The sequence below is a fragment of the Mixophyes fleayi genome, chromosome 5, assembly GCF_038048845.1.
Source record: "Mixophyes fleayi isolate aMixFle1 chromosome 5, aMixFle1.hap1, whole genome shotgun sequence".
Classification (NCBI taxonomy): domain Eukaryota; kingdom Metazoa; phylum Chordata; class Amphibia; order Anura; family Limnodynastidae; genus Mixophyes; species Mixophyes fleayi.
In genome coordinates this window covers 127,165,884-127,191,928 of record NC_134406.1, presented here as the reverse complement: position 1 = coordinate 127,191,928, position 26,045 = coordinate 127,165,884, and the positions used below count along the sequence as shown (strand labels likewise).

The window sequence follows — 26,045 nt, the reverse complement described above, 5'->3', positions numbered from 1 at the left end:
ACACCATAGCCTACAAACACACTATATGGTGTTAATGTTCAGTTATAGAAAATTAGTTTCGTTAGTAGGTTTGTATGTTTGTTTGGTTGCTTAGTAGTTAATTTCGTGTACATTTTTAGCATTTAGAGATAACATGGTATGTGCATAGCAATATGGGCATTTTAAAATGTGTAACGCATACAAATAATACTAAAATGTTACCGGCGTTATGTTCAACACTACCAACTTTTGGCCCTTGCCCAAACAGGATAACAATCTTTCGCCTGTGCTAGTGGCACTTTGTTTCAAAGAGGCCCTACACCCACATGGCAGACACAAACCCAACATTAACAATAATGGGAAATGCATTAGTGTACTAAGCTAGTGTAGTCTTGCTACAAGGGCAGATTAACAGTATATGTAACCCACCTTTGGAACAGCAAATAATCCTGTATACACTCTTTTCATGGTGTATTTACAATGTTTCATTGTTGTGATAAGTAATATTTCACCTAGTTTGTTAATTGCTCCAGTCTGCGAAATGTGAGTTTGCGGCCAACACACTTATCCCAAATTAATACTAGTTACATTAGTCTGATTACACACATTGTTTGCCACCAGTCACTTGACATGTTTGGTGCCCCTGACAATGTCTGTTTCAAATTTTATTGCGGTGTATAAATGTGTAATTTTTAGACAATCCAAATCTCTGTAAGATTTCCCTCTGTAAATATAACATATTGACAAAAGGCACATTCCAGCTGGGTTTGACTTGAAATGATATGTCAGTGTGTGTTGTAAATAGAAAAATGTGTTAGTTTGTGGCAGAATTGAAGTTATGACTGTTTAAACATGCTAGTAAATGTGAAGACTCATTTGCACCTCTTGCATTGTTACATGGTTTTGTCCAGGACACTAAAATAAGGATACAAATCTTTTAACAGCCTTAATCATTCATGCCCAGTGATCATGTGCAATGGGTACCTGTGTCTGTATTTACACGAAATCTCAACATACCAAACGACTCATCATAATAATTTGCACGTGATGTCAATTAGCTTGGCCTTGCTTAAATTGAATCCACAACTGGAAGGGAGCAAAAACCTAGTGTCGTGGCCAGTATAGCAATGAATGAATCAGTGTTCATAAGTAAATAAACTATAAGGTCTGTTTAGAAAAATAAGGGATTAAGGCTTCCAAATTGTTATGAACTGTTATGCAATTGTGGAATCAGACCATAGAGTTTAGTAAAATAACGACTGTATCGAGCAATTTGGGTGACAAACTACCTCTTGGATATCCATCACTAGGTGATGTAGATAATGTGGTGTCTACTTAATTGGTTTAGAGCAGGTCTGTCCAACCTGCGGCCCTCCAGGTGTTGTGAAACTACAAGCCCCAGCATGCTTTGCCAGTAGACAACCTGTTGATAGCTGGAATGGCATGCTGGGACTTGAAGTTTCACAACATCTGGAGGGCCACAGGTTGGACAGGCCTGGTTTAGAGGGTGTGTTCTTACATGATTAGCCAGGCACACAGCAAACAGCTCACACAAGACTACATACACCCTTATATAGTGTAAAAATGTCATGGTCATCTGTATTTCTTGATCTGATTCGGGACCCTTGGGACTAGCTGGAGCAAGACTGAATAAGAACCTAGCAGACTGGATCATCTTCCTGCTCATGTTCTTGATGATTGGCGAATATAGCAGGGGAATGCCCAGTTTGCAAATGTGGTCATAAACTCTGCTTTTGTAATGCAGGGCAGACCACTGGAGCCAAGACCTATCCTCTGGAGAGAAGTGTGTTGTTCGGCCAATGAACAGATCACAGCAGCAGATTTAAATAGGGTGTCCAAAACAACTATTGGCTGATCAGTTAATAGTATCAGAGCTGGTGATTCTGGTTGGTCTGGAATAATCACCTGACTGCATCCAAGATGGCCGCACCCATGCAGCAGAACAAACAGTGTGTGTTTGTTTTAAAATGAAGGTGTGGAGGACGGGAATGTTGTAGACTACCAGAAGGGACCCAGGTTGCCGTGATATGACAGCAGGTGGATGTGGTAAGTGCGCCTAAGATCCCAATTTGAGTCACTAACTATATTTGCTTAGTGCAATAAGGACATTAAGAAACATTTAAACACGCATTATGCTAAAGGGTGACCAGTGTACCACACACTGTGCATTAGCACTATTCTTAAAGGCAAATCCCTTATTAGATATTTAGGCAAAATCAACATTCTGGAAGGGTCTGATTAGTAGTTAACAATAATTCCCCTGTGGCATGATGTCAAAATTGTTAGGAGTATTTAGGTGCCATTAGGACCTGTTTTTTGTGGCTCATTTGTGTCAGGTTACAGTTTACAAATGCAAAACTTCCTTTACAGGATGATTTTGGCAACCTATAAAGGGCCACTGTAGTAGTTGCACGCTTGTTTTCAAAACATTTACTCACACAAAGAAAGAAACACTGAGGCAAAATCATTCAGAAGCTTACCTTGATAAACTTGTTGTTTAAGTCTTTTTGACCAAGCCATGGGCCTGAATCATTCTGGAAAGGTAAGGCACAGTAACTAAGTCAGGCAAAACCATGTTGCATTGTAGGGGTATGTTAAGAAAACAAAAAACCTTGCAGTTTGTGTTTGGGGGTAGGAGAGGTCCTAGATGAACTTAACATTTCAGTTTTCAATTAAGCTAACAAGTATTGGTGCGCTATATTCGGATACAGACAGTATTTAACTTTTGCAAGAAACCGTTTCCTAATTTACTCCCCCTTGCATTTTAAAATGGTTTCTCCCAGATTATTGTAATAAGGATCCTCTTCATTTATGACCCTTAATCAATCTGGCCCTTCTTTTTGGACACCACACTGAAATTAGATCCTTATTCCTTAAAGAACCTTAATGATTCAGGGCGTGTGTTCTGAGATAATACTTTGCTTAGACTTGATAACAAGTATTGCTTTAAATAAACCATAATAGATTATGCAATAGCAAATAAAAAAAACACATAATTTCATTAGTAAATAACACTTTAATTGTTACACAAAAATACATATTTTTTTTTCAATATATTAAATGATAAGGTTTAATTCCAAAAAGCAAAATCTTTTTTTTTTCCGGCTTTTTATATGATGTGGGACTGGACTGTGTCCGACTCCTACTTCTTGTCACCCGTGATGTAGAGGAGTCAGAAGAACCAGCCAAACCTGCACAGGAAACGGATTGTGTCCGACGATGTGAAGGTGCAGGCTCATGTACACGGGATTGGGAAGGGACCACGACAGGGGATTTGGAAGGGACCATGACAGGGGATTGGGAAGGGACCACGACAGGGGATTGGGAAGGGACCACGACAGGGGGGGCAAAGCCACGGGCAAATGCCAAACACATAAGACGACATAGGTTTGGGTCAAGGAGGGAGGAGTCAGACACAACAGGGGTGGTGGACGCACCAGAAACAGGGAGGGAGGAGCCAGACACAACACGGGTGGTGGACGCATCAGAAACAGGGAAGGAGGAGTCAGACACAACAGGGGTGGGGGACGCAACAGAAACAACAGGGAGGGGGGAGTCAGACACAATAGGGAGGTTTGAGGCACCAGCCAACTGGGTATGGGGGCTGGTGAAGAAATAATCTGAACTGGGTGAAGGGAATCTGCTGGAGGTGCGTTGGGAGTGGGCATGCAAGAGATCACCCAGGAGTGTTGCGATATTTGACAATGTGGTATTTAACGTATCCATTTGGGTGGTGTGTGTGGTCATTAAAGAGTTGTGTGTGCTTATTAAAGAGGTATGTGTGCTCATGAAAGTGGAGAGTGTGCTATTCAGACTGGTAATTTCTTGATCCGTGTGTTGGACAATGCTCGCTATTAGTGCCAGGTGAACATTCTGTGCTTCAGTGGCGTTTTCAAGTCTTTGTGATGAGTGACCGCGCCCATACATGTCCAGCTGGATCCATCGGAGCCTCCACATCACGGGCAACTTCCGCGACGGGTGCAGCGGGCTGCTGCTCAGAATCTGTAGAGAGAATAATTACAAACACTAAGATATTCAATGAAAACATTACGGTACAATAATGTTATTTTTACACATATTGAAGTACTCCTGATGTAGCATTGGTCAAGTCTTAAATGACATATCATGTTCTTGCAGCCCTTCACAGTCACCAAAAGCAGACATTACCACATATTTTTTTTTACTTACGCACAAAACTATACATATAGAGACATTTTTTCTTCAGTGTCTACATTACATTTCCTCCAATCTGATAGGCTAAGACATTGTGCAATCAAAGCTATCCTTCAGACACATCCTGATAGTTTACACATTTGCTCAGACAGATAGAAACCTTTCACTGTATAAAATGATGGCTCTATCTGCGCTGCCACTGTTTCCTAAATACAACCTATCAATGTATGCATGTCAATATAATATCAAATTTTAAGGTAACAGATTTGGCGCTTATACTCTAATCAGTAATATAAGTCCAGATCACTGTATGACACTTCAATGGAGGTATAGCATTCCTACAGTTCCACGTTTCAATACGCACTGTCCCGGAAAAAAACTTCAATATTTATATTCTCAGGATGTAAAGTCAATATAATAGTCACATGGATCCAAAGTTTAAAATATCCATCAATGTTCACATATATAAAAATAAACGAAAGAGATCGTGTTATCGTTTATCAGATGAACAAATATAAGGACCTTTTCACGATCAATAATCATCCACCACCCGTGTGGTATATCTGTGTAGGTCACCACAATGTGTAATATTTGATTCCACACCAAAAGAAACCGCACTTACATGGAGTATATCTCTAATCCCAATAATATTTGTAAACCACACATGGAGATCCGTCTAGGACTTCACATTAATCTTGCAGTATATTCTCAAGAAGAAAAAGAGAAACAAATGGTGCTCCACATGGTGCGTTATCTCAATTAGAAAACTTTTAATATACACCACATAAAACCTCTAAAACTAACACAGAATCGTAAACAGCAATCACTGATGGTCCCGATGAAGCTGGACTCTTACCCTGTGTGGGTTGGTATAAAGCATGTAGAGAAACCTTTCTATCCTTCCCCGCAGTTCAGGTAGCCGGCTGATTACTCCTGCACGCTCCACAAAACTCGGGCACAGATTCCTTACAACTTCGGCGACCCGTGATTGGTCTCTCAGTCACTTCCTTTGCCACACAGGGTAAGAGTCCAGCTTCATCGGGACCATTGAAGTGTCATACAGTGATCTGGACTTATATTACTGAGTATAAGCGCCAAATCTGTTACCTTAAAATTTGAAATTAGATAGAAACCTTTACAGACATTAACTAAGCAAACTCATCATGTACCTAGTGGACCGGCATCTCCTGTTCGGGGTGGGCTATAGCCAGTGTCTATGTCGCCCACCCCAACAATCTCCACCAGAGCAATTGCTGCCCTTGCACGCTCCTCTAGGGGTGTTAAGTGAATATCTAGTGGAGGACCACCACCAGTTCCTACTGCATGCCTATGCAGTTTTGAAAGTTTCAATTTCAGGCGCTTTATAGTCAGCCCATCTGTGGAACAGACAAACATTATTGCCTCACATAGCAGCTTAAAATCCTAATAAGACACAATTTAAAAGAAAACATTGCACGTTTGCAAATCACACCAATTTCTACTACACATACATGAATACAGATTTTGGCCTTTTCAAGTGTGGATAATGTGGGAAACATATTATGTAAATGTGGCCCATGCTGTTAGTTTCTTTAAACAAAGGCCCTGATCAACAAATGCTTTCGAGACACAAGGTGGTTTCACCTCACAGTTGCCTAATACTACTATGTCACAATATCCATATTTATCTATATCGATATCTATATATATATTATTTTCCAACTAGACACAGTCAGACAAGTTAAATTGGGGTATTGTTTCTAATTGGGATTAGTAACTTTTCTGTACTTCAATCTTTGTACGCACATATGGAGACATGTCATTTATGAGGTTGGTAATTTGGTGCCAATGAGTTTGGCGCTCGTGTCCTGTGATTGGGCGCTGGTCAGTGTGAAATCTCCTCAGCACTTCTTCTACCAGGACTTCAAGCTCCTGGTCATTAAAATTGTGTTTGCGCCTACTTGGCACACCTGGTGCCTGCTCACCACTGGCGCCAGCATCAGACATATTCCTATTTGAAAGATAAGTAGTGTCTTCATAGGCAATGCAAACTGTCAGGTGCTAATACAGATTCTAAGGTCATCCAGGCCCATTTATATAGCACTTTAATTACAGCTAGGACACACATATTTCATACAAAACAGTTGGCTACATTAGGAGATACAAACAATTGGGATATACTCCAAGATATGTTAAATAGTTATACTTACTTTTTCAAAGGTTTTCACAAAAAGCCAAATTTTATTTCAATGTAAAGTGGCTAATGCGTGGTGTAGCCTGGCAAAATAAATAAACACAATATTTTCAAAACAAGGAAAGGTAATGTGTTCAACAAAGCTACCATCCAAATATTATTGAGTGCAATATGGATACGGTAAAATCATACTTGCCAACTCTCCTGGAACGTCCGGGAGACTCCCGCATTTCGCGAGAGTCTCCCGGACTCCCGGGAGAGTGTGGCAATTCGGTTCAAACGACGCGATTCACCGGGAATTGCAGCGTTTGGCCCCGCGATTTGCGTCATTACGTCACGGGGGCGGGGCTAAAATGACGCGCTTTTTGGGGCCCCGCCCCCTACATGCCCACCTCCTACTGGCAGCTCCCGGAAGAAAAAAATTAAATGTTGGCAAGTATGGGTAAAATACCTTAGCATAGAGTAGGCTACTATTGCATTCTTTCCATGTTAAATGTGAGGCCCAGGCCCATTTATATAGCACTGTAATTACAGCTAGGACACACATATATATAAACAAATAAATATACACAATATTTTCAAAACAAGGAAAGGTACTGTGTTCAACAAAGCTACCATCCACATATTATTGAGTGCCAGATGGATAAGGTTAAATAACTTTGCATACTGTAGGCTACTATTGCATTATTTAAATTTTAAATGTGAGGGCAAGGTCCATTTATATAGCACTTTAATTACAGCTAGGACACACATATTTCATACCAAACAGATGCCTACATTAGGAGATACAAACAATTTTGAAATATTACAATCTCTGATTTAGTTTTGTACTTACTGATTTTTGTTTGCTTATTAGGCAAAGCATCCAAAAAATTTGAAATCTTGAATGTGTCCTGTCCTGGCAATTAAGCTAATGAACAGGCAGTAAAGCAAAGCACAGGTGGGTTTAAATGTAGGTTTGGTTTAATAAACCAGGTGTACACTCTTCTTCCTAATTGCAGCGCACAGAGTACTCGTCTCATCGTAGGGGGTCGCCATGTTCTTGGTGGGAGAGACAACCATTACACACACAGGTGTCTTAAAGATCCGCGTGTAACATGCGCACGCCCATACGTGCTCTGAGAACCAAACGGAGTGCAGAGCCCTCCATTTTGAGTGAGAGATAGCATTTCAAAATGAGGGCTTCAATTTTCAGTCGCCGCGAGTTAAGAGTACTCACAGAGGCCATGGATAATGTGCCCTCTGGAAGGTACGTCTCGAACGAGATTAAAATGCGGGCCTACCAAACGGTCCGCAGATGCGGCTGAGCCAAAATCGGAGCATCGTCCAGCTGCAGCGCCGCTGGAGCGACCTCCGCCGGCGTCAGCCCCAGCTGCTTCGAAAACTCAGGGAGAAAATTATAAGAAGTGAGTTCTCTATTATTCGCCAAAAACACGTGTACACATATATATTTGCTATATGTTTGTAAATATGTTCACCCTAATCACCTGACATGGGCTACATAACAAAGTGCAAGCACACTATAAAGGTTATGCCCCTTCCAGTGCACCCAAAATGCTTTGCCTCCTGTCTCCTACATTTGTCTGCTGACAATTTAGTGACCTAAATGTTTTATTGTGAAAAATTTGACCATTAAGGGTGGTTTTTGGAATCAGGCATTCTAACTCTTGACCCGAGTGCTGTAACTTGCTGGTCTAACCTTAAAAACATTTTGGAGTGGCAGATGTGTTGTCATTATTGGGCAAAGATTTAAAAGGCAGGTTTCAAATTTCAAACACCTTAGTCTATAGACTAATTTTTAAAAGCTACCATAAGATGCAAATAGATTACAGAGTGTACTAGATATAGCTAATCAATCATTATTTAACTGCCTATTTAGACTATTTTAGACTGTGAGGTAGTCCCAACAAAGGGTCATTTCCAAATTATACTCAACATTTAAAGATTTTGAGATCCATCCACTAATTCAGTGGTCCTGTAAAGAGATAACTAATTGACAACATTACCAGACCAATGGGAGTTTGCAGACGTAAATTTACCAACATTAAAAAACATACTGCTGGCAATTTCTCCAAAAAACAAATTATCCGGTCAGTAGTATGTTTGGGGAGTGTGGTAGACAACACATGCAAATATGGAGCAAGCCAGCAAACTCCACACATATGAAACAATAATCATGGACTTGAACTCCTGACCCCAGTGCTGTGAGAGCAAAGTACTGACCACTAGGCCACTGCAAATTTCCACATATCTATGTAAAAGAAAAACATTTGTGACAGGTCATGTGAAATACTTTGTGTGCATCATGTTTAGCACCTTGCTTTGGTAGTAGCTAATATTTCTGTCTCCTGCCAATGCAAAGTTTATTAAACATGTATGATCACCTGATTGTCATAATACTATCAGTTTTTTAAGCTGGTGATTGTGTTAACATGCCCTTTTTTTAAAATTCCCTTCCTTCCAACAGACCGGGCATGCTGGGAACGCCGCCAACGCCACCGGGCAGTGGTGGAGGTTCAGACAGCGGAGGAGGCAGCAGAGGAGGAGGAGCAGGAGGAGGCAGAGGAGGAGCAGGAGGAGATGGTGGAGGCGAGGAGGAGGAGGAGCAGATGGAGGCAGTGGCGGTGGTGGAGGCAGAGGCAGAGGAGGAGGAGCAGGAGGAGCAGGAGGACGACCAGCTGCGTCTGCCGGTGGTGGTGCTGGAGGAGAAGAGTCGGCAGGAGGCAGCATTGGCCAGCCAAGTGCAAGAGGCGCTTTTTGAGATAGTAAGTATTTGCTATAAGTGCTGGACATAATTGGATAACATTGAGATGTCCATTATCCTTGAAAAAAAAACACACATGGAGGAAGCTTACAATTGGCCCCCCCCCCCCCCACCAACCTTGTCAGAGATGCGGGCCAAAATTGCTGCATTCTTCGAGAAAATAAAGCATCACCAAAAGGAGCAGCAAAAATGCATGGAGGAGCTGGAGCAGAAAATGGCCCATTGGTCGACCTTGTATGATTAGGTGTTTTTTTGGCTTAAATGTTAAATGTAAATAGTTTTAAAGATTCATGTAAATATGTAAATTTTAGTTATTATATCCAAATTTATATACATTTAAGAAAAACCAACCTTGGTGTGTGTGTCTTTATTCATCTAATTCTCCTACATGTGGGTGTAAGGACAAAAGAGAGTGTATATAATAATCCAAAAAGATTAACATTTAAATAAGATGGTTGGTTTTGAAGTCCATCATAATTTCACTAGCATAAAAGATTGTGATTTGCTCTTTGCATGTAATCCAAAATAAACATGTGCCCTCCACGAACAAGCCACCCCTATAAGAGGTATAGCATCTGTGTTACGAGCCGTGGCAGTGCCCAGTCGCCTCGACTCTCTTACCTGCGTCACGGCCGTTGCTATGGCGACCGGAACGTCACTTTCGCCCATGACCTGGCTGTTGCCGGGGCAACGGTTGAACGCTTCAGCGCTGCTTCCCGGCAATGAGAAGCCAGGCGCATGCGCTCATTAATTTTACTAGCCTGCGGGCTAATGAATTTAGGTGCAGGGGGCTGGGTACTATCAGAGCCAGGCTCTGATTGGTTGTGCTTACTATTTAATGCAATGAGGTCTGCTACCTCATTGCCGGTTATAGCTTCTGCCTCCCAGTCTGCTGACCTGCTTGTTCCTGCTCCTGTGTGTTGAAATTCTGCTGATCTCTCGTGTATGACCCTTGGCTTGGATTTGGACTTCGCTTGTGTATCCCGTGACCCTGACCTTTGGCCTGTTTACTGTTTCTCCTGTTTGCCTGTGACCATTGACCCCGGCTTGTTAACTGGAATTGCAACCTGCTACCGGCCCTTGACCTCTGCGTGGACCTCACTCTGCTTGCCTGGGTTCTCCCCAGCCGGTACACACTTCACGACCCTCTGTCAGTCTGCAGCCCAGTCTGTCCCCACCATCAGGGGCTCCAGTGAACACCTGATTGGCAGAGTTGACCTGGGTTGTGTTGTGCCGGCTGGAGGGGTTCCTAACATTATAACCGGCCCACACACGGAGACGAGGTTGGAATGGATGCAAGCGGATCCACACCGTCTCCGGCACAAGCCCTAGCAGGCCATGTTGAGTCCTTGTATCAAATGATCCAGGGTTTGGCTGAGTGTTTGTCCGTTCAAGAAGAAGCAGCAAAAACTTCACAACCCACTCCGAGTTCCACCTGTGAACCTAAGATGAATTTACCGGATCAGTTCTCTGGAAATAGATCCCTGTTTCGGAATTTCAGGGAGAGCTGCAAGCTCTATTTCAGGTTGAGACCCTGCTCCTCCGGTTCAGAGCAACAAAGAGTCGGGATTATTATTTCCCTCCTACAAGGTGACCCCCAGTCCTGGGCTATTTCTTTGCCACATACCAGCCATGCAGTCCGTAGACGCTTTCTTTGAGGCATTAGGTCTACTATATGATGACCCGTATCGAATGGCCTCCGCGGAAGCTCATCTACGGGCCTTGAAACAAGGCCGGCGGTTGGCAGAGGAATACTGTGCTGAATTCCGTAGATGGTCACCTGATAGTGGATGGAATGACCCCGCCTTACGTAGTCAGTTCCGTCTCAGCCTGTCGGAACAGATTAAAGACTCTTTGGTGCAATACCTGTCTCCTACCTCTCTGGAGGATCTGATGCACCTCTCCATTAAAATCGTCATGAGATTTAAAGAGCGGAAAACCGAAAAGGAGTCATCTTCACCTCCATCCGCCTTCATTCCTGTTTCCACGGATGGTGAGGAGCCTACGCAATTAGGAGCATATCGTCTCTCCCCTGGGGAAAGAGGCAGGAGACGATCACAAGGCCTATGTGGCCTATTGTGGCACAAAAGGCCACTTCTCCCGTTCCTGCCCAAATAAGCCGGGAAAAGAGCATGCCTAGGGAACGAGGGGAAAGTTCACCTAGGTCTGCAGACTGTCTCCCTGAAAAATGCTGTATTGATCCCTGCACAGCTCACTTTCAGTGCTCGTTGTGAGGACCTGTCTGCCTTCATTGATAGTGGAGCTGCAGGCAACTTCCTTGACATCGGGTTCGCCCGCGCTGCTGAAATTCCGATGGTAAAACTCAAGTCTGCTATTACTGTCTGTGACTTAGATGGAAGTCCGTTACCTGGTGGCAAGATTTCTTGGGAGACCCCGCCACTACAGTTGAATATCGGAGCTCTCCATTCAGAGTCAATAACCTTCTCCCTTATCGATTGTTCATCGGTTCCCTTGATCCTGGGCCACCCATGGCTTTCCCGTCATAACCCTGTCATGGACTGGGTAAAAGTAGAAATTGTCCAGTGGAGCTCTTATTGTACACAGTCCTGCTTGTCACTGCCTCTGCGGGTGATTCAGTCTATTCCGGAGCAGCTTCCCTCACAATATCATGAGTTTTGGGATGTGTTCTCCAAGAAGGCTGCTGACACTTTACCACCACACCGTGACTTCGACTGTGCCATCGAGCTTATTCCTGGTTCCAAGCTACCTAAGGGGCGCCTGTACTCTCTCTCTGGTCCAGAGACCAAATCCATGCAGGAATACATTGAAGAAAACCTGGAGAAAGGCTTCATCAGGCCATCTAAATCTCCTGTAGGAGCAGGATGCTTCTTTGTATCCAAAAAGGACGGAGGACTAAGACCCTGTATTGATCCCGGGGATTGAATCTTATCACAATCAAGAACACCTATCCCCTTCCGCTCATCTCAGTATTATTTGATCAGTTGAGAGGTGCTACTGTCTTCTCAAAAATCGACCTTCGTGGAGCGTATAACCTCATCCGTATCAAGGAAGGAGACGAGTGGAAGCCGGCATTTAATACGCACTCTGGCCATTACGAGTGTCTGGTCATGCCGTTTGGTCTTAGCAATGCACATGCAGTGTTTCAGGACTTGATCAATGACGTTCTTCGGGACTTCCTTGGTTGTTTCGTGGTCGTCTATTTAGATGATATCCTCATCTATTCCAGATCTTTGTCCGTACATCAGAATCACGTCAAACAAATTCTACGAAGATTGCGAGAGAACCACCTTTATGCCAAGCTGGAAAAGTGTGAGTTCGAGGTGCAGAAGGTATCCTTTTTTGGTTACATAATCTCTTCTGAGGGATTCTACATGGATCCAACTAAGGTTCAGGCTATTTTGGATTGGGTGCAACCAAACAACCTTAAGGCGGTGCAGAGGTTTCTGGGCTTCTCCAACTATTATAGAAGATTCATTCATGGCTTTGCGGACATCGTGGCTCCCATTGTCGCCCTAACCCGTAAAGAAATGGATCCAACTAATTGGTCACCCCAAGCAGGAGCCTCATTCGAAAGCCTGAAAAAAGCCTTTGTCTCCACTCAGGTCCTTAGACACCCGGATCCAGCTAAGGCATTTGTTCTTGAGGTCGACGCCTCTGACGTCGGTGCTGGTGCCATACTATCACAGAAGGATCCTCATACTAATCGTCTACACCCATGTGCCTATTTCTCCTGTCAGTTCTCCTCAGCAGAAGCCAACTATGATGTCGGGAATAGAGAACTATTGGCAATCAAATCGGCCTTCAAGGAGTGGCGACATTGGCTGGAGGGTGCTTCACATCAGATCTCTGTCATTACCGACCACAAGAACTTGCAATATATTCAATCGGCCAAACGTCTAAATCCCAGACAGGCCCGTTGATCGTTATTTTTTACCCGGTTTAATTTCCTGATCACCTATCGACCGGGTTCCAAAAATGTCCAGGCAGATGCTCTGTCCAGAAGTTTCTTGGCACACCACGTTCCAGTTTCAAACCCAGAGCCTATTATTCCTCCTTCCATAATCCATGCTGGGTTAACCCAGGATCTGAGTATCACACTTCAGAGATTCCAGAGATTAGCCCCTGATACTACTCTGGAGCAACGTCTCTTTGTTCCAGTCCATTTAAGGAAGGCGGTTCTTGCAGAGGCGCATAATTGTAGGTCTGCTGGACACCCTGGAATCCACAAGACGCTGGAAATCCTTTCCTGTACGGTCTGGTGGCCATCCTTGTCCACTGACGTCAAGAGTCATGTCCTCTCATGTGAGGTTTGTGCCAGAAACAAAGTCCCCAGGACTCGCCCGGTAGGTCAGTTGTTTCCATTGACCATTTCTGCAAAACCTTGGACACATTTGTTCATGGACTTTATTGTTGATTTTCCACCTTCTGCAGGACACAATACTATTTGGGTTTTGGTAGACCGTTTCAGCAAAATGGCACATTTCATTCCATTAACCAGGCTTCCTACCGCTCGAGATCTGGCCATTCTCTTCATACAACATATTTTCCGGCTCCATGGATTTCCTTCCGATATTGTTTCTGATCGTGGTTCACAATTCATAGCGGAAATCCTTCTGCACCCTTCTCGGAAACAGGATCAGTCTGTCATCTGCATACCACCCTCAGTCTAACGGGTAAACTGAAAGGGTTAACCAGTCACTTGAACAGTTCCTCCGATGTTATACATCAGAATTCCATGACAATTGGTCCTCTTTGCTGCCCTGGGCAGAGTTTGCCTACAATAACTCATCTCACTCATCTACTCAAACTTCCCCGTTCTACTGTAACTTCTGTTTCCATCCCAGGTCTAATTTTCTGTACTCTCTCAAATCTGCTGGTATCCCGGAGATTCGTTCCACAGCTGCTGATCTGAAAGTAATTTGGAGGAAAGTTCAATCCTCCTTGAAAAAGTCCTCATTGTCTGCTAAAAATTTTTTAGCAGACTCATTTAAAGTGGGCCAGAAAGTGTGGCTGTCAACTCGAAATGTTAGGCTCAGACAGCCTTGTAAAAAACTGGGGCCGAAATTTATTGGTCCATTCATGATTACCAAACAGATCAATCCGGTAGCTTTTAGTTTGAAGATTCCTGGCTCACTAAAGATCTCGAACACTTTTCATTGTTTGTTACTTAAACCAGTATTATACCCGAATCAATCCCAGCCTACAGGGTTTTCTGTGGGAAATAGGAACACACCACAAAAATTTGTGGTCCAGAAGATTCTTGACTCTAAAAAAGTGCAGGGGCAGGTACACTTCCTAGTACAGTGGAAAAATCGTGGACTAGAAGAGCGATCCTGGGTCCCGCGAAGATGACTATATGCCCAAGGAAACCTGGATGTCGGGGTCCCTCGACTCCTCCTCAAGGGGGGGTACTGTTACGAGCCGCTGCGGTGCCCAGCCGCCGCGACTCTCTTACCTGCGTCCCGGCCGTCGCTATGGCGACCGGGACGTCACTTCCGCCCATGACCCGGCCGTTGCAACGGTTGAACGCTTCAGCGCTGCGTCCCGGCAATGAGAAGCCGGGCGCATGCGCTCATCAATTTTACTAGCCTGCGGGCTAATGAATTTAGGTGCAAGGGGCTGGGTACTATCAGAGCCAGGCTCTGATTGGCTGTGCTTACAATTTAAGGCAATGAGGTCTGCTACCTCATTGCCGGTTATAGCTTCTGCCTCCCAGTCTGCTGACCTGCTTGTTCCTGCTCCTGTGTATTGAAATGTTAAATGTAAATAGTTTTAAAGATTCATGTAAATATGTAAATTTTAGTTATTATATCCAAATTTATATACATTTAAGAAAAACCAACCTTGGTGTGTGTGTCTTTATTCATCTAATTCTCCTACATGTGGGTGTAAGGACAAAAGAGAGTGTATATAATAATCCAAAAAGATTAACATTTAAATAAGATGGTTGGTTTTGAAGTCCATCATAATTTCACTAGCATAAAAGATTGTGATTTGCTCTTTGCATGTAATCCAAAATAAACATGTGCCCTCCACGAACAAGCCACCCCTATAAGAGGTATAGCATCTGTGTTACGAGCCGTGGCAGTGCCCAGTCGCCTCGACTCTCTTACCTGCGTCACGGCCGTTGCTATGGCGACCGGAACGTCACTTTCGCCCATGACCTGGCTGTTGCCGGGGCAACGGTTGAACGCTTCAGCGCTGCTTCCCGGCAATGAGAAGCCAGGCGCATGCGCTCATTAATTTTACTAGCCTGCTGAAATTCTGCTGATCTCTCGTGTATGACCCTTGGCTTGGATTTGGACTTCGCTTGTGTATCCCGTGACCCTGACCTTTGGCCTGTTTACTGTTTCTCCTGTTTGCCTGTGACCCTTGACCCCGGCTTGTTAACTGGAATTGCAACCTGCTGCTGGCCCTTGACCTCTGCGTGAACCTCACTCTGCTTGCCTGGGTTCTCCCCAGCCGGTACACACTTCACGACCCTCTGTCAGTCTGCAGCCCAGTCTGTCCCCACCATCAGGGGCTCCAGTGAACACCTGATTGGCAGAGTAGACTCCGGGTTGTGTTGTGCCGGCTGGAGGAGTTCCTAACAATCTGTAGGCCCTGAGTACAAGAAAAATTCCAAAAAGGTCAAACGCCCTAGCTAGTTACCAATTCCCTCAAATACATATGTCACTGTAGTGATAGTCCACGGTAACGTGCAAGTATCAGAGCAAAGCCAGTCACACATTGAAGAGACCCTCGAAAGTGTACCCAGAAGTGGCGTCAATGGTGTAAGGCAGAAGTGCAAGCGAAGCAAAGGACCATGGCACTGGTGTGTGGAGAGCGGCCTGTTTGGATAAAGCTGAGTACATGACATAACGTGTACGCCGTGGATCCAGATGAAAGTCTGTTTGCTGCCAATGTTGCATTTAACTACAAAGAAGCTGTCCCCTACAACCCCCCCTCCTCTTAGTCCATTCAGAATAATCAATGTCAGCATGCACCTAATAATGTGCATGTGAAGTGTAGGCCGTGAGGCTTCTCGGATTTCCCCTCGAAATAAAGATTTTCTTTCAATACTGGATAAATCAGAGGGCATATTTTACAATATGGGTGAGCGTGTATAACAAATCCAAAATAAAAAAAGAAACCATTGTGTCACATTCCTGCATTTCTTGTTAGGATAATGATTGCAGTCCACATATTAGTTATTGGTATGCTTGGTATTTGAACTCATGTCTGCTGTGTTGTCCAAAGTGTTAACCATTGAGCTACCTGTTAGCTGGGTATTTTTTGTGTAATTTGTGAGTAATTTGTGTGAATAATGAACAGTAGTATTAAGTGTGAGGTGTCTGTGTAGCACGCATGCTGTATTGTTGGTGCTGTCTGTGGTTTTCACATCTGAGGTTGGGGTAGTGGGTAGCTTTGCATACAGTCATTTCTGAGTTCTGATCCAGACAGAAGCAGAAACCCTTCCTCTGTGTGGAAGTTGTATGTATCCTTTATGGAAGAGTATGCTATGCATTTTGCTGAAAAGGCAAGTTTTATTTACACCACATACATATTGATACATTCGTTATTCATGTGTTTTTAAGGTAGCCATGTCCATGCATTTTGCGTACTATACGGCGACTTGAAATCCTAAAACACAAAAAGATTGAGAGCAATGTGTTTGTTAAATGTGTATTACGCTAATTAGTAGCAAAGGAAAAACAACGTTGAGAGTGTCCCACATCATTGTTTAGTGATTAATGATTAATGAGTAAAGAGCTATCTCGTAAAAATAAGCCCCAGGCATTTGTGTTGTGTTGTGTATAAACAAACTGTTGGCCCCTCCCACAGTGGGCGTGAAGTATACATTGCTTAGCTTGCCGTCAATCAGTTGAGAGCCATCGCTTGTGCTTGTACCATGCTTAAAGATCCGCAGGTGGGTGTGTTTTCTAACATTTGCATTGCTTATTTCCGTCCCTTAAGTGTAGTGTTTTTGGGTGTGTTTTTGCTGTTTGAGATGCTTATTTCACTCGCATATCGGTTTGCGTTACTCAAAGTATGCAACGCAGATGCGTGTGTGTTTGCGTTCCTTGATGAATTGGGCCCCTAGTCAGCATCACAATAGACCGTGAGGGAGAAATAAACATTACTTCAAATTGCAGCTCATTTTAATCTTAAAACATCTAACAAGAGTCAGCCATTGCTCAACTTTTGGGTGCAAATTTAAAAATGAATATTCTCTGCGTTCTAAAAAAGCTATTATGTTGTTTATGATGCCCTTACCAGCAACCCATTTATGTGTTAAAGCTTTTTCCGCTCATTTGAAAACAACATACAGTAACAGACTTAGGGCTAGATTTACTAAGCTGCGGGTTTGAAAAAGTGGGGATGTTGCCTATAGCAACCAATCAGATTCTATCTTTCATTTATTTAGTACCTTCTACAAAATGAAAGCTAGAATCTGATTGGTTGCTATAGGCAACATCCCCACTTTTTCAAACCCGCAGCTTAGTAAATTTAGCCCTTAGTGCTGAAGCAGACTTCATCTTTCTAATGTTATTCCAGACTTCAAATCCTTCTGCACATCTAAGCAGGCCCAACAATCCCTCTAATTTCAGGGTCATAAAATATATTTATTTAAATTCACACTGTTTCAGCTCCAGCATGGGTCTTTGTTTTTACAATTTTACAGATATATAGTGTGTGCTTGTGGTTCTTTGCTATGTCACTCATATGATATTATGCCTCAAGTGCAGTTTCAGGTTTAGGAGAATCAATACCAGCCCCCCTGTTTTGGAATTTTACCCTGGGTACATTTTTCTCTCTGCTTTTGAGCCACGTTGCAATCTTTGTCAGATTTTGAACCCTTGATTTGTGTTCCAGTCAACTGCTTTTCTCTTGGATTCTTTGTGACATACATGACTATGGGAGCTCCTAATGGTGGTCTGAGTACTGGAGGATCCTGTTGTAGACAGCACAGACTGCCATCTGAAAGTGCAGAATATTGAAGTGCCCACCTCCATGTTGAGACCTGGTTTACAATACAGTTTAATGCCTTTTCTATGTGCGCTAACAGCTTCCTACAAAGTAATCTTAAAAAGTCAAGGAATTAATCATTTCCATTGAAAACTGTTTTGTTAATATCCTTGAGGTTAAGCATGCACTGTCTTGTAAATCCTGGGAAGTGCTGCGAAACATTTCGGGGATTCCCAGGGGAAAAAATTCTATAGGGGGTTTCCAAAAAATGGTTTTGTAAAAAAGATTGAAAACTACTGATTTGAAGGAAAAACAATAATATATCAAGTTGGAAAAAGCTAAATGTGTTTTGTTATATATTTGTTGGTTGAAAAAAAAAATCCCTAAACTTCTAGAATATGCAAATCAAATTATTATAGGCCTATATGCATTTGAAAAAAATATAAAATGGCACAAAAGGAAGTTACCAAATTGTACTTGATATACTATAAACGTTGCTGTCTTTCCTTTCCAGCAGATATAGACTCTTTAATGCGTGATTCTTTAGTTGTTGTTGCTCCACTGTCTGCTTGATTCTAATCCATACTTGCCAACTCTCCCGGAATGTCCGGGAGACTCCCGCATTTCACGTGAGTCTCACGGACTCCCCGGAGAGTATGGCAATCTCCCGCATCTACCCACTTCCTAGTGAAGTGGGCAGAATTAAGTCTAAAACGCCGAGATTCACTGGGAATCACAGCATTTGGCCCCGCCCCCTTCTGTAAAATTACACGTTTGCGGGGTCCAAAATTATAGGAATTGTGGAGTTCTGCCCCCCATCACGCCCACCTTCCCCAGCAGGCTCCCGGAAGCCAACTTCAGAAAGTTGGTAAGTATGTTCTAATCGAGTGTAAGTCAAACAATCTTTGACAACGAATCATGACAGCTGAAGAGCCATTTAGCCCTACTTTATTGTAATAATGTGATGATGGTTACTTTCATTTTCAAATTGTTTTTAATCATGAAGCCAGATTAATGGAGATTTAAGTCTAGTATCATTGTCATACAGAAGCTGCTATGTATTAAATTACATTTCAAGTTGTGATGCTCTTTTATTAAGTCTGATATGTTTTATCTGAAGCTCTTTTATCATCTTTCTCTATTGAAGTTCAAACCCAAAGGTTTACAGCAGCAGCTGCAATCTGATCCTTGTGCTACAAACCATAAAATGCACAGTGTGGAAGTTCTTAGTGTTTACCATAATACCATAAGAAAAAACAATAAAGACACGGACACTAGATAAACGTTGGAATGAAATATTATTTATTAAATGACTAATATTAAAGCTAAAGGGGCTGAAGGGCAGACGAGAGCAGGGCAGTAAGCAAACACAAAACCAATAACGGTGGAAATGTCAGACCATTGTACCACCAACCCAGGATCATACCATATCTATTGGCCGGTGCGAAATATCTGTCCAACGGCAAGACTACACCCCCCTTATAACCGCCAGTAAAATATTCAACATACTGGCCCAGAGTCCCATTCACTGGACCCAACACACGTGATGACAACACAATCCAAAAGTGGGAGTAGTGACCTATGACTAGATAACCCAAGCACCATATGCAAACTTACCGACTGCACTGCTCTCCCACCTAGAAGAACCACAGATACAAAAACCTGAAAACTGCCAGGTGGGCGGGAGGAATCCAGAATCAGAGAGGGGATGAAATGCAGGAGAACTTCTCCTATATAAAACTAGACCACCCCCCTCCTCTACCTTATTGGTTAACAAATAGAAACAGCCCATAGGCTAAACACCTAATCACTCACCCACGTGATTTTAACTTCGTTTAGGCTGATGGCCACACTTCCCTAAAATGCACAGTGTGGAAGTTCTTAGTGTTTACCATAATACCATAAGAAAAAACAATAAAGACACGGACACCAGATAAACGTTGGAATGAAATATTATTTATTAAATGACTAATATTAAAGCTAAAGGGGCTGAAAGGCAGACGAGAGCAGGGCAGTAAGCAAACACAAAACCAATAACGGTGGAAAGGTCAGACCATTGTACCACCAACCCAGGATCATACCTTATCTATTGGCCGGTGTGAAATATCTCTCCAACGGCAAGACTACACCCCCTTATAACCGCCAGTAAAATATTTAACATACTGGCCCAGAGTCCCATTCACTGGACCCAACACACGTGATGACAACACAATCCAAAAGGGGGAGTAGTGACCTATGACGAGATAACCCAAGCACCATATGCAAACTTACCGACTGCACTGCTCTCCCACCCACGCCGCAGAGATGACTATAAATGCGGCACGCCAACCACAGCCCTAAAAACAACTCTGATCTTCCAAAATAACTGGTATATGAAAAAGATAGTACCAACATCGGACAAATGTATTCCATCGTCTCTGAACAAATGTATAAATTCAGACTTAAATAATGAATGGGAAATGGAAATAGAAACCCCCGGACTCACGGGAAATCTTCTTAGCCACCTGATTGACTTTTCTAACTACCGATGCGATAGTCATACTGGGCATAACAGACCCCCATATCCTACGGGGGACAATATAAGACCAGCACAGCATTATCGATGGCCATAGCAGACCGACAAAATGTCATCACAAATATTTATAATAAGGTCCAAGGATTTAACTTGATCGACGTCATTGCCACCCAAGTAGACTACAAGAATATCTCGAACTCCACGCTCAGCAATATCCTTAGATAGAACCGACCTGAGCTCCGGCCATCTCATACCCCGCCGGCATATACATATGACCTCCACATGTACCGGCAACCACTGACACCTCCGAACAAAAGCCTGTCTACTCGCCCAGTAAACATAGGAGTGTCCCACAAACCACACCAACATTTTTCTGGTATCCACCCGTAAAAGGAATAACAAATTGTAACTAACAAAAGGACCAATTAACACATACTAAACATTACGTCAGGCCTAACACCTTAATGCAATCTGAGAACCAACACAAAATGGAGCAATACCTGTAGTAACTGACATAACAAAGGGGTGATTTTGCTTCCAACAATAAATAGAACGGGAAAAGGAAAGGCAGCGACCCAGGTGAAGGTGAAAACCAGGTGGGAAAAAGCCCTTCACGCACCCGCGAAAAGTGGCGAGCAGCTAACCCCTGGGTCTACCACCTAAGAAGAGAAAGCGAAGAAAAGGAAGAGCTGCGTAAAAAAGGAAGCAAAACAAAAATGGTTAAACATCAGGTCTAATGTATCACTTATAGGTATTGGATTTACATCTACCTCAAGCCTGTATGGCTGACTTGATGCCCCATCTGCCGCCAATACAAAGGAGTGAGTACCAAATTCAGCGGAAGGTAAACCTAAACCCCCCACACATAATGGCATGAATTGAAACTTAGCCACCGGGGAACTGTCCTTGTGACTAACCAGGCTTCCGCTTGCTGCGGGCGTGCTACTGCTAGCTCGTGGCAAAGCCTGACCGGACTAATAATACCTTCCATCTGCCTTGTTAGCGTTAACCAATGACCAACTCCAATTGATCTGTTTTAGACCAGGCAATCTTAATTTAAATAGTATCTGGATTGAACATAAAATTTTTTGCTTAAATGGCCGACCCTAACTGATTGTTTGACAGCGCAACCAACTCCCCTACTCTTAAAGCCCCGTGAAAAACCATGAAGAACGCCGCGCTAAAAAGAGAAGCCTCAAAAACATCCACCGTTATATTTGTAAAACTCCCATCAACCGTGCCAACCAAAACGTATCTATAGGATGCCTGTGATCCCTGGGTACAGGGTGTAACCTAGACCAACCTTTCAGGGCTTTCCTAAAGAGGAATGATTTCGTAGCATCAGTAAGCCCCAGAACCTTTGCCATAAAAGATATACCTGCTATTGTCGATGACATGGACGCTATACTAAGGCCCTCCTGATAGCACCCCAACATAAACTCTTCCATGACCGAACCATTGCCTGTTAACCGCCAGTCATAAGATACCAAATAACTCTCCCAGCGCTTCCACGCCAACCAATAAGCCTTCAATGTAGAGGGAGCTAGGGCCGCTTCAGCCAAACATTAGGCAGGACCGACCATTTGCCAAATATAAGATGGACAAGCTAAACCTACGGGATTAGCCCCCGGAGCCAAAGATCTAAACCGCCCCCAATCAAAATGGGAAAGAGAATCAGCAATGCAATTTTCTATCCCCGGGACATGTTTGGCACGAAAATTTATGTCATAGTCCAAGCACCGAAGCAGCAGCACACGCAACAAGTTCACCGCTGGTCTGGAGGACGCACTCTGGTGATTAATTGCCCGAACTACTCCCAAACTATCGCACCAAAACGACACATTATGGCCCCTGAGCTGACGAGCCCACAACTCCAAGGCCACGACAATGGGAAATAACTCTAATACAAGTACATTTCTTATCAAATCTCCTTCAACCCATTGCTGCGGCCATGTAGATGCACACCACTCACCCTGAAAGTATGCACCAAAAACCCATGGACCCTGCTGCATCTGTGAACAATTCTAAATCCCTCATGTAAATAAGGGGGGAAGGCCAAATTCACCGTTAAATCTCCAAAAGCACGATGTCCACACCATCAGGTCCTGTTAGATATCATCTTTTAGTTTAATAAGCGCATGAGGCCTATTCCTACCTGCCGTGGAAAGCTGTAGCTACCTACAAAAAATCCTCCCCATCGGAATAACCCTGCATGCAAAATTAAACAGCGCCTGAACCTGTTTCAATTTAAGGAAGGGGGCAGACATAGCATCAGATATCATCCCTCCTTGCTTCACGATTTTTTTCTGCTGGCAGCCGACAGCAGCCCGCCACCGTATCTATCTCTATCCCTAGGCAGGACAAACATGTAGTCGGACCTTCCGTCTTATCCCGCGCTACCGGTACCCCCATGATCGTAAATAAAGCCTGCACAGAAAACAACGTATCCGCACACAATGAGGATTCGGGCGGACCCACGAACAAAAAATCGTCAATGCCCTTGTGTCTTGTCCCTGCTTTAACCGCCCAGTGAAGGAAGGAACTACATAATTCAAAATAAGCACATGACAAAGAACAGCCCATGGAAAGACATCTGTCTATATAATATTCACCTTTAATTTTAAACCCCATGTATTTGAAAGACCCGGGAAGCAATCTAAACGCCGATTCTATATCTAACTTTGCCATGAGAGCGCCTACACTGATTGCCTAACCAACAATAGAGCCTCTTCGAATGACTGATAGACAACCGAGCTGATGTCCTGATCAATTGCGTCATTGACTGAACCACCTACTGGATGGGAAAGGTGCTGAATTAAACGAAATTTACCGCGGGCCTTTTTTTTTTTTTTGGACTATACCCACTGGGGAAATAACCAAATCCACTATAGGGGGGAGCTAAAAGGAGCCAATCATGCGCCCCAGGCTAATCTCTCCACGAATCTTCTCATCAAGAACCTCCGGAAAAACATAAGCCGATTTCAGATTTCTAGTGGCCCTAGCGTTAACCATTGACCCAATCGGAAGCCGGAAGCCATGACGAAAACCCTCGCGGAGAAACGCAGCCTGTTCTGCATCTGGGTACAATCTAAGCCATCACTCTAACACATCGTTGCGAATAGGGGAAGGGGCTTTAACCAACATTACCGTTGCTGCCACGACCTCTGCCGAGATCGGGGGCACACCTCGGACACTCTTTGGCAGAATGCGGTCCGCGGCAATATGTACAATTGTAATTGTGCCTGTACCGACACGCTTCTCCCCTTGCACACGGAGAATTATTAAATGCGAAGCATCTGTTTTTTGTAAACTGGGGAGCTTCTCGTCTCCCCCCTTACTGAAACCTTGTCCCCTGGACTCCCGATCCAAAAACTACACTAGCCCAATTAAGTTTCATCCATATCTCCACGTCCTTGACTCCAAGCGGCATGTCCACCTGACCTTCCACCTTTTCCCTAAATAAATTCATCATATTTAAGCCAGGTACCTGGACGATTGTTAAGATACATCTCGTTAATGAGATGCATATATTTCCATACCTCCTCGCTCGCTTCCGGTCCTGTCTCGATATAGCAAGCAGCAAACGCACAATATCCCTCAACCCAAACCCGGTAAGTCTTATATGCCTCCTCACCAATGCCCCCTTTCGCGCAGGCCGCCTCTAGACCTTTCTTTGCCGTTTTAGTAATCTCAAACATGTTCACTAACCAGCCCTTCTTAATCCTGTCCCTAATTCAGGCACGCACACCCGCTAAGAGGGCGGTATTCTCACACTGAACCATAGGGGCTCTAGCCGCAGCAGTCTTTGCTGTCGTAACTCTCTTACCCCCTTTGACCCAGAACTACCAAAGTGAGTGTTGAGTATTTTTATCAACTTCCGAGGACCCTCCCCCGATGAAGAGAGAGAATCCTCGTCAGCGGAAGACATAGGAGGGTAATGTGTAAGTCCGTGTGAACGGCTAATTTACAACAACTCACCGCTTCCGATCCCCTCCTGTAGCTGCTGAAGTCCTGACACCTGTTCTGGACCCCTCGCCACTCCTGATGACACCGTGGCTGGCAACCCCCGACTTTATGTCGCGGCCTCCACTTGTTGACTAGTATCCGCATCATTCATGACCGGTTGAGATGGCTGCCCTGCCGCCCCGATCGCTGGAACTTCAGAATCTGCAAACATAGGCATGTTAACACCAGAAGCCACCAGATGTTTATCAAGCGACGCCCCAGCTGACATGCCACCCAAGGAATCCTCCCAAAGTCCCACAAACCCAGGTGGAGGGGGCAAGACGGACCCCGTGCCTCCTGACCCCAAACTCAGCCCCACATTGCTGGACACTGTGAGGACCGGGACCGGATATGAATGCGTATAACTGCCAGCAGGGATAGGGTAAGGAGGGGAGGGACCAAAATTGCGTCCCCATGTTGGAGGTAGATCCCGTGGAAGATAGGGCAAATTCCAAGACCACATGGTAAACGCCGAATTGAACTCCCCCTGCTTCCCCACCGAAATCTGCACCCCTCCTGCTTGCTTCGAACTGACAGGCTGAACCCCCAGGGTTTCACTCCTTTTGTGAACCCTTTGGGATAGGGGGTTACCTTCCGAACCCCTATTAAATGGAGCCCAAAATACTGGACCATCTACAGACACCCCGTCTCCCGCGCTATCCAAAGTCTGGGCCCCCAACCTATCCCACCCATTCCTGACATCCCTCCCAATGCCCCCACACTACCAGAAAAAGGGGGGATAACCAAATTGCGCTCCAGCACTCCTACCCCCCCATTGGACACATTAACACAGCCTGAGGGCTGCCCCTCCCCCTCACCCAGACCAGAAGGATCCCATATGACAGGCCCCAAACCCCTGTAAGGGGATGCTCCCCCTATGCCACCACTACCATCCTGCACTGCCGCCCCCCCGAAGCTTCCCAGCCCCTAAAAATGGTGCCCCCACCTGGGCCGCAGGACGGGGGAGACCCGCTGCCAGAGGAAGAGGACCCGGGATGGATTGTGGCCCCACCCGCTAGCTCAACACAGCCCGCACCCGCCCCCCCCCCATATCGGCGGCGGAACTCCGTTTCCGCTGCCCGCCGGATACAGCCCTGAATGGGAGGTGGACGGGAGGGATCTATCGCTGGGAGTGGACTCCTGACATATGGCAGGCACGCTGCGTACCCGCGCTGGCCGGGACATATCTGCACCAGGGAAGAACACAACAGAGACATCAGAAGGGAGGGGGAGGAGGATGAAGGAGACCACGGAGCCCCGCAGTCAGAGGAGGGAGAAAAGTGAGTAGGAGAGGGGAACAAGCAAAAACGAGCATGGACACAAGGGGAGAACAAAACGACAAGGAGAGAAAATACACAGAAACAATATCTTAAGAAAAAGAAACAGGAAACCACAATAGCAAAACCACAGCTCAAAATCACTACTCAGCCTGACTCCTAGGAAATCCGGAAGCAGAGAGGGGGAAAATGCAGGAGAACTTCTCC

General features: G+C 44.5%; 1 protein-coding gene across 2 annotated transcripts; it reads right to left on the bottom strand.

The window, feature by feature from the left end:
* Positions 1-3,046: 3,046 nt before the first annotated feature.
* LOC142158645 (uncharacterized) lies at positions 3,047-25,331 on the bottom strand. Of its 2 annotated transcripts, none has more exons than XR_012692836.1 (2): positions 5,343-5,540; positions 3,047-4,002 (listed from the first exon to the last, which is right to left on the bottom strand). XR_012692836.1 is itself a non-coding variant. In XM_075212820.1 (2 exons), the coding sequence occupies exons 1-2, from the start codon at positions 24,667-24,669 to the stop codon at positions 3,049-3,051; spliced, it is 1,089 nt and encodes a 362-aa protein (XP_075068921.1). In that variant the 5' UTR covers positions 24,670-25,331; the 3' UTR covers positions 3,047-3,048. The 2 variants fall into 2 exon arrangements, 1 of the variants encoding a protein (XP_075068921.1); XM_075212820.1 differs by lacking the exon at positions 5,343-5,540 and adding an exon at positions 24,535-25,331.
* Positions 25,332-26,045: the final 714 nt, after the last annotated feature.